The 17068-nt window shown below is 47.1% G+C and overlaps 1 protein-coding gene across 12 annotated transcripts in view; it reads right to left on the bottom strand.

Moving 5' to 3' along the window:
- Positions 1-17068, bottom strand: part of TANC1 (tetratricopeptide repeat, ankyrin repeat and coiled-coil containing 1) — a 254310-nt gene that overhangs the window by 29406 nt on the left and 207836 nt on the right. For all 12 annotated transcript variants that reach the window (XM_070357358.1, XM_070357364.1, XM_070357367.1 and 9 more), the window contains 4 exons: positions 13852-13960; positions 12467-12589; positions 2153-2389; positions 184-369 (listed from right to left, as the gene is read on the bottom strand). In XM_070357358.1, the coding sequence (XP_070213459.1) occupies positions 184-369; positions 2153-2389; positions 12467-12589; positions 13852-13960 (655 nt within the window). The remainder of the gene's footprint in view (positions 1-183; positions 370-2152; positions 2390-12466; positions 12590-13851; positions 13961-17068) is intronic.

The raw sequence follows: 17068 nt of genomic DNA, 5'->3' as shown, positions 1-17068 counted from the left end.
AGGCTGTGGTAACCACAGAACACCTTTACACGTGGTGAGACCAACGGCTCTGTTTGGAAACCCTCATTTCCTTCATTCCTTCAGTGCATCACAAGCAGGTGACTTGGAAGAAGGTGAGTGGGAAGGGCCCAGACCCCCAGCTCCCGTTTTCCCAGGGAATGCCCTGGGAAAGGCCCCACTCACCGAGCCGTGGCCCATGCTAGCGGCCGCCGTCAGTGCCTGCTGCAAAGCTTGGCTCTTCCTCAGCGCGCCGGGCTGGGGCGGGCCCAACGACCACTCGCAGGTCAGCAGGTAGCGGAGAACGTCGCCGTGGCCCCTCAGTGCGCTGTGGACCAGCGCGCACTGGCCTTTCTTATCCAAGTGGTCCACCTGGGTGGGGAGCGGGGGCAGGAGCAGGGGAAGGTCACAGCTGAGCATCACTTTGTCACAGTGACCCACATGTGCTGTGAACAAACCCCACCCCACTGCAGATGTACGGGGTTCATGTCCCAGTGTGTCTCTCTGGAGAGTCTCTGTCTGAATTACTGCAACTGATGCACTGTTCCAGGCCTCGAGTTCCCTCTGTAGATCTAGTGATCACAAGGCATCCTCTTCATGCCGTTCATGGAAGAAGGGAAGTGCTCCTGTTAAACCTTCCTAGTGGATTCATTACTGCTCACACTGCCCCTCCATTTCCACCTCCAGACCGTGGGCTGGCTTTATTCGGAGGCTAGCTTCGAGCTCTGTAGGAGGGGATGGAATTATACAGGTGGCTTATGTAGGCAGAACCTCTGGGTCGAGGTGCAGAGCATCTTCAGAATTTACAAGTGAGGCTGGACCCTAAGTCCTCTCCCAGCCCAAGACTCCCAGGCTTAGACAGGGCATGAAGTCTTATCTGCTGCCTCTTGGACCATTACGGGTATGCAGCCCTTGGTCACTGCCCCTTTGTGGCTGACCAGCCTTCCTGGCTTTGTGGCCACACTTGGCATGCTGGCACGACCTGGGTCACCTGCCTTCCCCAGTAAAATGCCGCTTGGAGTCCCTTCCTGCCCTTCCTTGTTCAGAGCTGGGTTTTCCAGATCCCTCCCTTTTGCTGGCTTTCCTGTTTCAGTGACTAAAGAACTGTTCTGCCCCCCAAATCATAGCTTGCCACAGATTAAGGATACTGCACCCAAGTGACCAGGGTTGGGAAGAACAGGTTTTGTCTGCCCTCATACCTGCTCCCCAGAGAACTGGAAGCTCCAGTTCACTTCCTAGGGAGACAAAGGGCATGAAGAGGATGCCTTGTGATCACTAGATCTACAGAGGGAACTCTAGGCCTGGAACAGTGCATCAGTTGCAATAATTCAGACAGAGACTCTCCAGAGAGATACACTGGGACACGAACCCCATACATCTGCAGTGGGATGGGGCCAAAATGCTGTATTTTCAAGAGAAAAAAGCAAAAAGACTCCCATAGTTACTATAAGTCTAACGTCTTTTGTTGAACTTCAAAAAGCCTAACTATAAAGAAGAAAAACAAATACCAGCAATTTATTTCTATTGCTGTACAAAAGTACATTCTCCCTTCCCCAACAAAGTGCTTAAAATAAACAGAGTTTACTGTAAACTTGGCACTGTTCTCATTCAACCTATTAACACTGACAGTCCTTGAGCAACTTGTTAATAATATAGTTACTTCGCATTGTTTTAGGCACATGACTTCCAAGACCCACAGAATTCATTTATTATTATTATTTTAAAAGAAGACATAACATGAAATAAAAAGAAAGGAGAAAAAAAAAATCACATTTAAAACTTCAACTCATCCAGTGCAGAGTTAAATTCTGTGACAAGTTCCAAGGCAACACTTGCAGGCTTTTTACAGGATGGCCTTACTTGGGCCTCTAATGACCAGGAGCCTCCCCTCGGGCAGGATTAAGCAGAATAAGGGGTTTGAACAAAACACACGGCCCCCTCTCCCTCTCGAAGACAATATACTTCTATCACACATACCCACATCAGGGCACATCACACACTGTAGCTCCACCCTTTCTGTTTATGTTCGTTGCAACTTGACAAAGCAGAGGCAGAAGGGAGTCTGGCTCAGCCAATGAGAATTCTACCAGCAATGGGAGACACTTCCCACCTCTGTGGCCCCCTTCAGCCCTCTTCGGGGAAGGCTGTCGCTTACCCTCGCCCCCTTCTTGGCCAGCAGACACACCAGCTTCATGTGACCTGCAGCGGCCGCGTAGCAGAGGGCAGTCATGCCGTTCTCCGACATGCCATCCAGGCAGGCGCCGAATTCCAGAAGCAGAGTGACCACTTCCTCGTGGCCAAGGTGAGACTGGACGCACAGGATCGGGGCGTTATTTAACACTTCGGTCCTGTAGTTCACGTTGGCCCCTCCTAAAATCAGGAGACGGCTCACCTGTTGGAGAATGTCCCCCAACAAGATTAATTTCTCATGAAGTTGGCGATCATAACAATGTTTGTGGAGAAGGGTGGTATCCTTAGTCCAGTGGTTCTCAAACATGAGTGTGCACTGGTATGACCTCACAGGCACTGAAGATGCACATTCTCGCTGGTGAGAATGCAGAATGGCACAGCTGCCTCGGGAAACAGTGTGGAGGCTTCTCAGGACCCAGCCATCCCACTCCAGGTACACGTCCAGAGGAAATGAGTCAGAATCTCAGTGAGATACCCGCACTGCTGTGTGATGGAAGCACTATTCACAATCGCTAAGAGCTGCAGGCAAACTAAAAGGTCAACAGATGAGTGGACAGACAAAAGTGGTATGTACATACACTGGCATATCACTCAGCTTTCAAAAGGAAGGAAATCCTGCCCCATGTGACAACACAGATGAACCCTGAGAACACGGCTCACTCAATCACGTCTGACTCTCTGTGACTCCACAGACCATAGCCCACCGGGCTCCTCTGTCCATGGAATTTTCCAGGAGAGAATACCAGGGTGGGTTGCCATTTCCTGCACCAGGGGATCTGCCAGGCACAGAGATCACACCTGCATCTCCTGCATTGGCAGGTAGATTTTTTACCACTGAGTCACCAGAGAAGCTATTGAGAACATTGAAAGTGAAAGTGAAATCGCTCAGTCATGTCTGACTCTTTGTGACCCCATGGACTGTAGCCTACCAGGCTTCTCAGTCCTTGGGATTTTCCAGGCAAGGGACTGGAGTGGGTTGCCATTTCCTTCTCCAGGGGACCTTCCCAACCCAGGGATCGAACCCGGGTCTCCCACATTGTAGGGAGACGCTTTACCCTCTGAGCCACCAGGGAAGCCCATAAGCCAACCATAAAGAGACAAATGCTGTATGACTTCACTAAATATAAGGGACATAGAGTAGTCAAACTCACAAAGATAGAAAGTAGAATGGTGGCTCCAGGGCCTGGGAGAAGGCGGGGGAAACAAGACCTGTTTAATAGGTGTGGAGATTTAGTTTTATTGTAGAGTTTTATTACTGCACAATAATATGAATATATTTAACACCGATTTCTACCTTTAAAAATAGTTAAGATGATACATTTTATGATGTGTTTTATCACAATTAAAAAACAAAAATTTAGAAATGTCTATTCTCTGGACTCAGACCTCTGGATTCAGTAGGTCTGGCAGCAGTGGGAGTGCGGTCTAAGAGTGTGCCTGTTTACTGAATTCCCCCCAGGTGATAGAGATGCTGTTGGTCTAGGGATCACATTTTGAAAACCACTGTCTGATCCAAATAAAAACAGAAAATTCATTTTGGGGACAATGAAATAATCATCACGGGATTAAATAATTAACTGTGAGATAATAAAGCCAAAAATAAGAGCATACAGTTTTTTCTTTATAATGAATTGTACTTGCAAGAAAGAGCAGAATACGTAAAAATGCTCATATGCTGGGACTATCAGCAGCACAAAACTCCTAGAAAAGCATCTGCTTTTCTGACTAATTGCTACATATCCACCACCCACTGAACGCCTTGGATCCAGATATAAAAGGAAATTCATTATCTATAGGTTTTAAAATAAAATCATTGAATACTTTATGTGAGTTATAGCTATACTAATATTTTCTTCAAATCTCCAGATCATTGGAAAAACGACACTCCATTAACACCTATTAAGATGCCCACTGCGTTTCTTCAAACAGTCCCTTTCAATGGTCCTGGTCACATCAATCACCCCCTGACAGACTCTGGCCGCCTCCGGCTGCCCATGAGGTATGAAAACCACAGAGACTGCATCTCTTATCTGACCAGAGACACATGGGATCATTAGAGGATAGAGAAAGATGACAAGGAATATAAAATGTGAGGCATTTCAATGATACGGTGCCCACAAGAGTAGCTAACAGAATATTTACAAAGTGATAAATTATTATTCTGGTGGTGACACCACACCTCAGAACAGTGATACCATACAGACTGGTTAGAAGCCAGAGTGTAAAACCTGCAGACTCGCTGGCTGCCACTGAAGCCTGAGCCTTGGGTGACCCAGCCCTTCAGCTGCTTCTCTGACCTCCTCTACCAGCACTCTTCCCTCACTTACCGACCACCCCACTACCCCTCAAAGGTGACCACACTGGGTCTAATGCTTGTCCCGTAACAAGGGCAGGCAGGACCCCACCTCCGGGTCTTCCCCTCTCTCCCGTATAGATCCCTCTGCCAGGAATAAATTCCCTTTCCATAGATACACATGACAAAGGATCACTTCACTGAGTGCCTGCTTCAACGCCAGGGAGAAGTGCCCCCATTCTATACAGAATGCTCCCAGCCCTCCCCTATGCACACACCCCCACATCATCCACACACACCAACCCTGAGCACCACCATCTACCCCGCACGCTCCATTTCCCATTTGGCCTACGGCACAAGACACTGGTTCTAAGACACAGAAGTTCACAGATAAGAGGGGTAAACAAAGCCCCTCTATGGGTGAGGATGGCCCACAAGTCAGTTCCTTCCCACTATTAGGACCATCACTTATAATTAAGGAAGGACCTCTTCAAGTGGGGGGAGGGGGGAGATAAATTAGGAATCTGGGGTGAGCAGATATACATTACTATATATAAAACAGATCAACAACAGGACCTGTACTGCACAGCACAGGGAACCACACTCAATATTTTGTAACAACCTGTAAGGGAGAAGAATCTAAAAAGTGTGTGTGTGTGTGTAAGGGAGTGTGTGTGTATAAACTGAACCACTTTGCTGTGCATCTGAAACTATCTGTAAGGGAGAAGAATCTAAAAAAGAGTGTGTGTGTGTGTGTGTGTGTAAGGGAGTGTGTGTGTGTAAACTGAACCACTTTGCTGTGCATCTGAAACTATCTGTAAGGGAGAAGAATCTAAAAAAGAGTGTGTGTGTGTGTGTGTGTGTGTGTGTGTGTGTGTGTAAAGGAGTATGTGTGTGTAAACTGAACCACTTTGCTGTGCATCTGAAACTATCTCTAAGGGAGAAGAATCTAAAAAAGAATGTGTGTGTGTGTGTCTAAGGGAGTGTGTGTGTAAACTGAACCACTCTGCTGTGCCTCTGAAACTATCTGTAAGGGAGAAGAATCTAAAAAATGTGTGTGTGTTTGTGTGTGTGTAAGGTCCGTCTAGTCAAGGCTACGGTTTTTCCAGTGGTCATGTATGGATGTGAGAGTTGGACTGTGAAGAAAGCTGAGCACTGAAGAATTGATGCTTTTGAACTGTGGTGTTGGAGAAGACTCTTGAGAGTCCCTTGGACTGCAAGGAGATCCAACCAGTCCATTCTGAAGGAGATCAGCCCTGGGATTTCTTTGGAAGGAATGATGCTAAAGCTGAAACTCCAGTACTTTGGCCATCTCATTCGAGGAGTTGACTCATTGGAAAAGACTCTGATGCTGGGAGGGATTGGGGGCAGGAGGAGAAGGGGAAGACAGAGGATGAGATGGCTGGATGGCATCACCGACTCGATGGACATGAGTCTGAGTGAACTCCAGGAGTTGGTGATGGACAGGGAGGCCTGGCGTGCTGCGATTCATGGGGTCGCAAAGAGTCAGACACAACTGAGGAACTGAACTGAACTGAAGGGAGAAGAATGTGTGTGTGTGTGTGTGTGTGTGTGTGTGTGTGTAAACTGAACCACTCTGCCGTGCATCTGAAACTAACGCAACAGTATAAATCAATACTTCCAAAAAAAAAAAAAAGCACACTTGTGCCCAAGCAACTAGACCCATGTCATCATTCACAGAGTCACAGGGGGAGGACCATCTTTCAACTTCACCAGGTCAACAACAACCCAGCCCCCAGCTGCCAACCAGCACATGTGGACAGAAGGGCAGAAAATACAGAGAGGAGAAATCAGGAGAGGTGTCCCTGTCCCCACAGTGCCACGGGACACAACCTTGGGCAAACCCATCCCCACCGAGCCTGCTCTACAGCCTTAAGCGGTTTGCTCCTAAAAACAGCACCAGACTCAAGCAGGACTTTAAAGCATTTTAAAAGGGTAAGTGCCCAACAAAAGTCGGGGTTTTTGAGAAAATGACTTCCCTCTGAGTAACCACCAACAGTGTGGCAGGAATACGACAATGCTGCTGGCACAGTAGGGGTTTTATTGAGGCCCAAGAAATGAGTTCTTAGGTGAGAATAATACAGAGCAGAACCTGAACAGCTTTTCAAAATTTTCAAAATACACACACCAGGGCCTTCACTGCTGGTCTAATGGTTAAGAATCCATCTTCCAATGCAGGGGACTGAGTTCGATCTCTGGTCAGAGAACTAAGATCCTGCAAGCCGGGGGGCGCTAAGCCCACCTGCAACTAACTACTGAGCCCGTGCATCACAACCAGAGAGAAGCCTGCACACCAGAACGAAGAGCACACGCTGCCGCAACCCAGATCTGACGCAGCCGAAACAAACTAAATATTAAACAAGATCAAAGCGGGGGCATCATTTACCAACATCACAGAAATAAAAAAGATTTAAAACACACACACACACACACACACACACAATAACACTGATGGGCCCACTGGACTCTGGTCACCAAAGGACAGGCAGAAACTGCTTGTAAATTCGCAGGGTGACTTTGATCACCAGTTAGTTACCCTCTCTCTCCCCTCTCCCATCAATCCCATTCCCTCTTGAGATTCATGGGCCTAAAAGAACAAGATGATGGATTAAAGAGTCTGAGTTCTCAATCAGCCTCTTAACTAACTTGCTGTGTGATTTTCAGAAAATTACTCAACCTCTCTGTGATTCAGGTGCTGTCTCAGGAGATGACAGTACACTACCCCATTCTACTGGACAGAAACTCTTCTAAGAACGTTGGAAGGTGTCGCCTCAGTGATGTCTTGCATAATACTATGTAAGAAAAGTCTTATGGAAGGTCTGTGCACAGAGGCAGAACTTTCCTAAAGGCATTTGTTATCAATTCTCTATTTGCTTCTTGGGAAAAACATTTCCTTTGCTGGTGCAATGCTGTGGGTATTTTTACCACTTACCCTCCCTCAACAGTCTGTGATCTTCTCCAAACCCACGCTTCTGAACCCTGCTGCTCGGTGAAACCACCAGGGAGCTTGCAAGTTTCCAAAGCACCTGCCCCACCCTTGGAGATTCTGACTAGGCTGGGGCCTGGGGCTCCCAGGTGGTTCCAGCTGGCAGCCGCGGCTGTAAACACACCAGGTGAGGAGCGCACCTGTGGAGGGAGCGTGGGCTTGCTCCGTGCCAGGCACTCTTCCCGCCGTGGGATCTGGGCACCTATCACTACCCTCACGCAAAAGGTGAAAATAAAAACAGTTGCACTTCCTTGGGTTGTTGTGAAGATTAAAAATGAACATGCCACACACACAAAGCACTTAGCACAGCCCTGAGCATCCTGTAAGTGCTGAATAAATATTACTTGCTATTGTTATAATCACTTTTGGGGGGGAAAAAAAATGAAAGTGTTAGTCTCTTGGTCGTGTCCGACTCTGAGACCCTGTGGACTGTAGCCCGCCAGGTTCCCCTGTTCCTGGGATTCTCTAGGCAAGAATACTGGAGTGGGTTGCAATTTCCTGCTCCAGGGGATCTCCCCAACCCAGGGATTGAAACCAGGTATCCTGTATTGTAGGCAGATTCTTTACCATCTGAGCAACCAGGGAAGATTAATGGATCTTTAAAAGAGACAAGGGCCCCAGTCTCTGACCCTCAGAAGGCACAGGAGGGTGCTCTGCCCCCAGAAACTGGCTGACCCAGAGGGCCTGTCCCTCTGCCCCCACCGCACCAGGGCTGCTCATCAGCACAGGCAGCAAGGAGACCTCATGCTCCTCTGAGGGCAGGTGTGGGCCCATCAGAGCCTGTGGGCAGCTCCCCTTCACCACCACCACCAGGCACATGCACAAGTTCTCAAGTGCTTTCCGGAGAATCTCAGTGTCCAGAAAGAAGGTGAAAAGCAACTAAAAATAACTCACTTGACCATATAATAAATGCCAAGTCTTCTCCCAAGAGCTTCAACATCTCAGTGAGGTGTCCCCTCACTCTACGATGCAGGTTCTTTAGTGACCTTCACTTCACAGGTGAGCAAACTGAGGCTCAGAGCAGGTAAGGCAGAGATTAGCCCCGGGCACAACACTAACTACTATCTTATCACAGTCCAGCAGCTGAAGCAGGAGCTCTGGCTAAGACTACTCGGCATTCGGGGAAGCAGAAAAATGGTTCTTTCTGTATATTTTTTCCCAACTACATGGAAATCTTCTGGTCACCACCACCATGAAGCTCTCCCTTTAACAACTGGAAATGGCAATATTACCTATACACACCTCTGGATCGGATGAATGCAAGAAAATGAAAAAGAGTAGGGTGGTAGGTAAAATGACGTGATCATGAAGAACAGAAGAGGTTCTGTCCAGCATGTGGTAAAGTGGGAGGCTCGGTTTTCTCACTGGAGGTTTTCATCAGTACAACTGGTATAAATAAATGCGTGTTTCCCAATAATTATGCAGAATACAACTGCATCCTTTCAGCCAGGGAAGTTAGGCCAAGGTCCACACCTAACTCCTGTCTCCTCCCCTCCCTGCCTCCAGCTGTGAGAAGAATCACAATCTTAATTCCCTTGAGTCCACAGCCTTAGGAAGCCTATGGCTGGCAGCCAGCCCAATGGAACTATGTGAGCAAAACAACCAACTGAACCGAAGCCTGGGGGCCCTGGTGGCAAGGACCCCAGAGGGCCAGCCAGAGCTCAGGCTGGCATCAGCCTGGCCTGGCTATGGTAGATCACATTGTTAGAAATCACGGGCATGCCACCAAAATTAAAATTCAACTACCAAGTAATTACTCCAGAGCAAGTAGCTTTAATTTACCAAAGTGGCAAACTGCAATTATTGCTCAAAATGACATCCTTTCCTGTATGACAACATTTAATACTCTCTGAAAAAAAATTCCTTAATTGCATGCATAATTTTAAATTACTGTAATTTGTTCAAGATTCTGTGAAAAATCACCCCCACCTTTTTTTGAAAGACAAAAGAAACAGAAGGATAATAGAAAGTCTTAAAGTTCTGTGACTAAGTTATACAATTTGGGGGGATAATGTTAGATGTAGACTACACTGGAATTTTATAAAACAAAGTAAAGATGAATAACTTTTAAAATTGAAAATATGTTAAAGAGGAAAGTTTATAATCCCAGGCGGGTCAAGCTCATTACACTATTACATGGTACCTTTTAATTTATTGTCTTAAAAACTCATATTCAACAGAGTATAACGTTTCCCATTTACTTTTCTCCACATTAAAATAACTTTTGTGCCCATAATTCATTAAAACAGTGAAAACAGATACTTCCATTTTAATTTTTCTTTCTTTGTTCCTTGCCATCATTACAGAATTTTACTAATTATGGAGAAGCCAAAAGATATACTTTCAGCTGAAATAAGAGATGAAACTATTACAATAAACTCAGTTCCAGTTTCTATAACAAGTAAAACAAAAACTCGAAACACAATTTCTTCATCACGTGAAATATGTCCTTAGCACATTCTCTTTTTTCAGAGTAACTCTATCTAGAAAGGAAGTGCTCCTTTTGACTAGAAGCAGCAGCTTAGAGCTGCTGCTAAGTCACTTCAGTCGTGTCCAACTCTGTGCGACCCCATAGACAGCAGCCCACCAGGCTCCCCTGTCCCCGGGACTCTCCAGGCAAGAACACTGGAGTGGGTTGCCATTTCCTTCTCCAATGCATGAAGGTGAAAAGTGAAAGTGAAGTCGCTCAGTCCTGTCCGACTGTGAGCGACCCCATGGACTATAGCCTACCGGGCTCCTCCGTCCATGGGATTTTCCAGGCAAGAGTACTGGAGTGGGGTGCCATTGCCTTCTCCGAGCTTAGAGCTAGTGCTCCTTAATTACAAAAGCGGCTTCCCTGTCTTCACCCCATGAAACTTGCACATGGCTTCAGTCAGGACACAACCCTCAAGTCTACCCCTCTGCAGAGCGCAGGTTGGACACAGGGGTTCCTGGGAGCAGTTCTCCAGGGCTGCTCTGCTTCCAGATGCCCTGTCCAGGGGTGAGCCCAGCCGAAATCCAATAGGCCCTCTGCCTCTCAAGACTGGAGCCCTAACAGCACTGAGTTCACCTACACTTTTGCATTTGTAAAGACCTTGTCTGAATCCACCAGGGGGGTGGTGGCCTTTCTCTAACCAATACCCAAGCTCTGTACTGGGCGGTAGGCCTGTGGGCGAGCCGCTCCAGGGTCAGAGCCCTGCTGGGTCCTTCCTGACACCCAGGCTCCTTTGTTACACTCTCCACTTCTAAAGACCAGCAAGGAGGGATGTCATGTACCCCACGGGACCAAAGCCAATAGTAATTTAGTTTATTTCAAAGTTTCTAAGACAGTAGATCTGAAGTTTTCACTGTAAGAAAAAATTTATAACCACATGTGGTGATATTTGTTAACGAGACCTTTTGTGCTATAAAAACAAGTATCACATCATTAGGCTGTTCATCTAAAATCTACATCAACTATACTTCCGTTGAAAAAAGAGAGAAAAAAAAAATAAGGAAATACAGCCTGCTCTCTGTATTAGTAGGTTCTGTATCTGTGAATTCAACCAACCACAGATTAAAACTATTTGAAAATAAAACTTTCCATAAAGTTGCAAAAAAGCAAAACTTGAATTTGCTGTGTGCAACTCTTTATATAGTCTTTGTATTATATTAGATATTAGAAGAACTCTAGAGATGATCTAAAGTATATGGGAGGATATGCGTAGGTTATATTCAAATACTGTGCCCTTATATACGGGACTTGAGCATCCTTGGATTGAGGTGTCTGTGGAAGGACCTGGAATGAATCCAAGGGACTATTATACATCAGGAAAGCAGGGAAGGGAGAAGAGGGGGCAGTGCTCTGCAAGGCCTCGATCCCCAGACACACGTCCAAGGTGGGGTGCTGAGGGTGGGACATGTTGACAATAGGGGAGAAGAGACATAGAGGTTCCCCCGGGCCTGGAGAGGGTGTGGGGACAAGACTCTTCCATGGCACCATCTCAGGGGCATGTGGGTTTAATGAACCAAAGTGAGGAGAAGAAAAAGATTCTTGGAAAATTCTAGGGATACCCTTGACCACCTGGTGACAATGTTAGGCCATCCTTGGGCTACTAACAAGAGAACAGGTATGACTTTTCATAGCAGTGACTGAAGGGGAGAACCTGGCTACCTGGGAAACGATGTCAGAGCTTTTGAAGGCAGCCAACACATCAGGGCCTGGGGCTCAAAGGCCTGGAGTCTAGCAGCTACATCAAGCAGGTAAGAAATATAAATGTGAAGACAATTACAATCTCATCTTACTTTGCACTGGGGAAGATGGTTATAAACAACTATAATGTTAAGTCAGGAGTTCCCACACGCCATGGGAGTTAACCCCTCTTTGCTGCCCTAAGCAGAAACTTGGCCTCTGTGTGCTTTAGATTCTTAGACTGCATTAACGGAGGAGGGAAAAATCTACTCTGAAAAGCTCAGCAAAATACTGTGAAATATTAGCCATTGATGGGGAGTGAGGAAGCCCTTGGTTCAGCAGCAGGCAGACCCTGATATACTTTCCGAGGTCATAAATACATGTGTGTACAAATCTTTAATAAAGTTTTCCTCTTTAAAGTGACCAACCCTTTGCCTCTCATCAGGGCTTTATTTCCTAAGAACCGTAAAGAGATAGTCCAGATTAGAAGCTAGGATGCTTTAAAAGTCCATTTTCCCTGGAAATTCCCCTCTGACCTCTGCTTTCCTTTGTGAACTGTTTCCCTTATTTCATCTACTCTGAAACAGTCACCATGAGCTCACATAGCAGCTCCTGACCACCCACATCTTGCTGCCTCAGCAAAAGCCAGACTTGTGGAAGAGAACCGGCAATGGAGCAGTCACGTCCATGTGCTTCACACCCGGAAAACCCGCCTCTTTAGAAGCATCCCAGCCTCCTTTGCCCACAACCCAGGGCAGGGGAGAGCAGGACCATTGATGCAACAGTGGTCAGGCAGGGACTCTGGCTCCCTGGGCAGAGGGCAGCTCACCTTCACATTGGGGGTGTAGAGATTCCTGAGAGAGGCCAGGGCCGCGGACAGCCCCTCGGTGCTGTACCCGATCCACAGGGCCTGGAGGTGGCTTGAAGAGATTCCTGTCTTCTTGCTGAGGCCCTGGGAAAAAACAGCAGCAAATCAGCTTCAACATCTCCTCTCCCACATGCAGCATGGGTCTGAAGCGGGTGAACGTCCCCACTGAACACGAGGCAAAGGCTGTGTGCCCAGAAAAAGGCTCGGACCTGTAAGCATTCCCGTCCTAAAACCAAGGGTCAAGGAACCAGCCTGCCTTTGCTACAGTAACTGTCTGCCTGGCGGAAAGGATGGCAGTTGAGGGAAAAGTTTCTCTTTATAGAGGTTCTCTAATCAATTAAAGGAAGAATAAATGTTAGAATATCACCATTTATAGTCCTTAACGAAGGAAGAGGCCAGTCATGGCTGATGGCCTCCCACCAAGCGCACGAGGTGTTCTGACCCCAGAAACCTCATACAGACTCACAGAGCATTTTAACTCTCCAGGCAGACCTCAAAGATACTGCAGGCTTGGTTCCAGACCACAGCAACAACATGAGTCATGCAATTTTTCTGGTTTCCTGGTGCACTTGAAAGCTTTATGTTTACATGATACTGTAGTCTATTCAGTGTGCAATAGCACTGTCTAAAAAAATGTATTAATACATACCTTAATTGTAAAATATTTTATTGCTAAAAAATGCCAACCAACATCTGAGACTTCAATAAGTTGTACTAGTAACATCAAAGATTGCCAATCACAGAACACCATAAGCAGTAACAAAGCAGAAGTCTGAAATATTGCAAGAATTTTCCAAAATATGACACAGAGACATGAAGTAAGCAAATGCTATTGGAAAAATGGTGCCAAAAGTCTAGTTCAATGCAGGGGTGGCACAAACCTTCAATTTGTAAGAAAAAATACAATTATTTGCAAAGCACAATAAAGCAAAAATGCAGCATAACAGGTTTACCTGTATAAAGTAATTATGATATGCAGGGGGAGTGGTAAGGGAGGAATCAAACCTGAACCTGATTAAACTGCTCAAAATAACTACCAAAGAATAAAAAATCCAGAGGAAAAAGGAACAAGTTAAACTAGGCCACAAGAAACAAGGACACCATCAGAAAATCCAGGTGGTAGGAAACTGCAGAGGTCACATAACTTAGTCTCTTCCATAACTATTTAACAAGGAAACAAAGGGGAATGAATGAAGTGGAAACTTGATTTAGAGGGTGGAAATGTGAGAACAATGGTTACTTTCAGGCAGGGGCCGTGTCTGGAATGGGGCTCACAAAGTTGTCTCCAGGACCAAAACCTCAATGCGGCACCAATGAAACCCTCCCTCCAGCGGTGTGGGGCTCACCTTGAAAATGTGTGCCTTCAGGATGTGATGGCCAAGCTCCATGGTCTGCTGGCGGTTCAGCTTGCCCTCCTGTCGCGAGAACATGAACGCCAGCAGAGCGTGCCCGTTCCTAGGACGAGAAACACAAAGGCTGGTAACCAAAGACCCCAGTGCACCTCCCTGCAGGCCCTTGGGGTGAACATCACCAAACGACCCCTGAACTCTCCTGCTGGTGTCTCAGCATCACCGTATGAGATGGGTGGAAAGCTGCTTTTTCACAGAGGATACCAATGTTGTTTACTCCTTACGTCATCTTCTCGGGACTCCCCTATCTCTGTGGAGTGACTCAGAGAGAAGCCCCAGGACAGGGCAAGTCTTTGTGGAACCACCCACTCTGTGTTCATCGGCCATCACTCTCATTTAAGTCTTTCACAAAAACACAAACTCCATGAGACTAAGGGTCTTGTCTAAGTCACAGCTTGGTCACAATACCTAGCAAATGCCCAAGACTCAGTAAGAACCCAAATATGCATTTCTTGGATGGATGGACAGATGAAGGACAGATATGTGCAAATGGACAGATGGAGCAGAACCATACTGGACCTGACCCTAGGCCTCCTGTCAGTACAATCACCACTGAGGGCAGACCTGGGCCAAAGGACAAGACCTTACCATGGGAGGGAAAGCAAAACCAGGCTGCACGCAGAAATAGCTCATAATCAGAAAACAACTAGCATTTTAGGCTCGAAAGGAACACAGCTCCTGGTAGGGGTAAGAAAGCTAAGCTGTGTAAGTGTGTTTGCCATGTCTAGGCACAGGGCGGACATCAACTGGCGCCACCAATTAATCCCCTACCAGCCCTCTCATGAAGGAGCCACTTATCCACCTTCCCCTCCATGTCTGTAGAACTTATTCCGTCTCCCATGGACTCCACGCCTTCCTCTAGGCCAGTCTGGAAAACATGCTAAGGGCTGCTTACTCCAGCAGCAGTGACTGCTGCATGAGGTGAATCATTTTCATTTCTATTAACCTGACACCTGTGAAATTTTGTTCTGCTGAGAAAAGGCAGCTAGTTGTAGAGAAAAAGATAAACACTGTGAAAAAGAAAAGCATTCTTCTAAATGTGTTTCCTAGTCGTTGCTGATCTAGAGGATTAAAAGCATGCATCACTTAAGTCATATTTATCTATCCAGATGCTTGCCTGTTTCTCAATTATACATCATGTTACAGATGAGGAAACCAGGGCAGGTGGAAACCACAGGACTGTTTTTCATCCTACAGGAGAAGGTGTGACACGTAAGCACCCACTGCTGCTGAGTCTCCCACTTACTGTCTTGTAAGGGTCTGGAGCACATGCCCTGTGCTCCCTTGCACACACCACCTCCCAGGCCTCACGCTTCGGCTCCCCTTCTCACAGGAGCACCTCCCCTGCCCCCAGGGAAACCCCTCTCTGCCGTCTCCCAGTGCGCCATGCCCTCCCTGGCCGACATCAATGGGCTAGTCCCACATGACTCTGATCAGGGCCAGTCTCCCCACCACCGGCTCAGCCACCCTCAGTCTCCAGTCTGCTAGCTCTGTGGCCATGCCAGCTGCGACCACCACAAAACCTGCTAAGTACTGCGGTTGGCTGGCCCTGGTGGGTGATGACCACCCACCCTTCAGTGGTTGGGCCAAAGGTGTCCGGTGCACTCAGCTAAGCACGTGGCTTCCCACCTCTCTGAGGAAACAATTCACCACACAGTCATTGGGTACCCGAGCTCCTCTACACTGAATATACCTTTACATCCTTCCTTCCTAAGATCACATGCCTCCTTCCAAGTCTACCCACACTTACTGTCCATTTCCCAAAGCTTACACATATCCAGCCTTTTATCATGTGCCAGATGCAGAAAAAGTAACTAAGTTATTTTATTAACCTGTTTGACCCTGTGAATCATGAAGTATCATGATTCCAAACTGGTGTGCTTGGGGAAACAGAGGCCTGTACAGGAAATGATGGGCCCAAACAGGTGATGATGACCGAGTAGAGCGTGACCACAGTCTACGTAATATGAGCCCCTGTGCTCTTCCTCAGCATAACCTGACTTATCCAATCATTTGTGCATTAACATCCCCCTAGAACCAGCACCTTGTTTGATACTGGGGATCTCATGGGGAACAACGTGAGGTCCTTGCCCTGAGGAGCTCTCAGCAGCTGGACTGGAGACCCATAAACAAGACAAAATCAAGCTAGAATCGTGCCGTGAATGGATGCTGCAGAGGCAAAGAGGAGACTCGCTGACCCCATTCCCTCGAGTTTCCAATTTCTCTCCCTTCACGGATCGTGTTTCCATGAACATGCTGTCTCAAGGATGCTTCCAACAACATCCCAATCCCTTGTGTTGTTTAAAACATAAACCAAAACTTTTACCTACCCTCAAGCCCAAACCTCTCCACCCTTTTACTTTCCATGCCAGGATGCTGGCTCTCTTCTTTCACTCCTCACAACCCAATGGAAGGAATCTCCTGAAGATCTAGGACCCTCCTCCCGCAACGAAAAGCCAATGGCTTCCTCTGAACCCTCAGCTCCCTTCACTTCTCAGCAGCGCCTACTTCCTTCCCCTCCTTCCCAGAAATCCTTCTCCCTGTCCCAGAAGTCCAGCATTCCCTCTCCCCCAACCACACTTCCTCACCATGTCCCACCACTGCCTCTCCATCAACGATGCCAGACCTTTAACTCCAACCTCTCTTCCAGTTGTTAGACCCCACCTGCCTTGGAACCCCACCACCAACCCCATGAGCTCACACTGCTGAACTCCAAAGCAGCTCCTGCCTAACAAAGCGAGCTCCGTGCCTCTGCCTCTCTGACCTGCCCTAAGAGCAATGCCATCCCTCGTTTCTGAAGCATAACACCTCAGAGTCATCCATACACAGCACCTCCTTCTGCTCAACTCTGCCTGTAGGCCAAGCCAGGCCCACCTACCTCATGCTAGCAAGGCTGCTCTCCACTTCACTATCTTCCTGTAAAATGGTCTGACTTGGCTAAATATATCATAGAACATCTGTCACCTAGTTTTTACTGACTGGCTAAATAACCTGGGAGTTAGTTTATTGTCCCAAAGCACTTTCAAAAGACAATCAACTCTTAGCCCAGTGTCACCTAAGAAAACACCCTATTTACAACATAAAAAGAGCAGCTAGACCAAGATAGTCAACGTAAGTCAATATTCATGGAAGAAACATATACGTTACCATATGT

Source organism: Bos mutus, chromosome 2 (genome assembly GCF_027580195.1).
Source record: "Bos mutus isolate GX-2022 chromosome 2, NWIPB_WYAK_1.1, whole genome shotgun sequence".
Lineage (NCBI taxonomy): Eukaryota > Metazoa > Chordata > Mammalia > Artiodactyla > Bovidae > Bos > Bos mutus.
The sequence above is the reverse complement of the archived record's forward strand: the minus strand, read 5'-3'. Positions and strand labels throughout refer to the sequence as shown.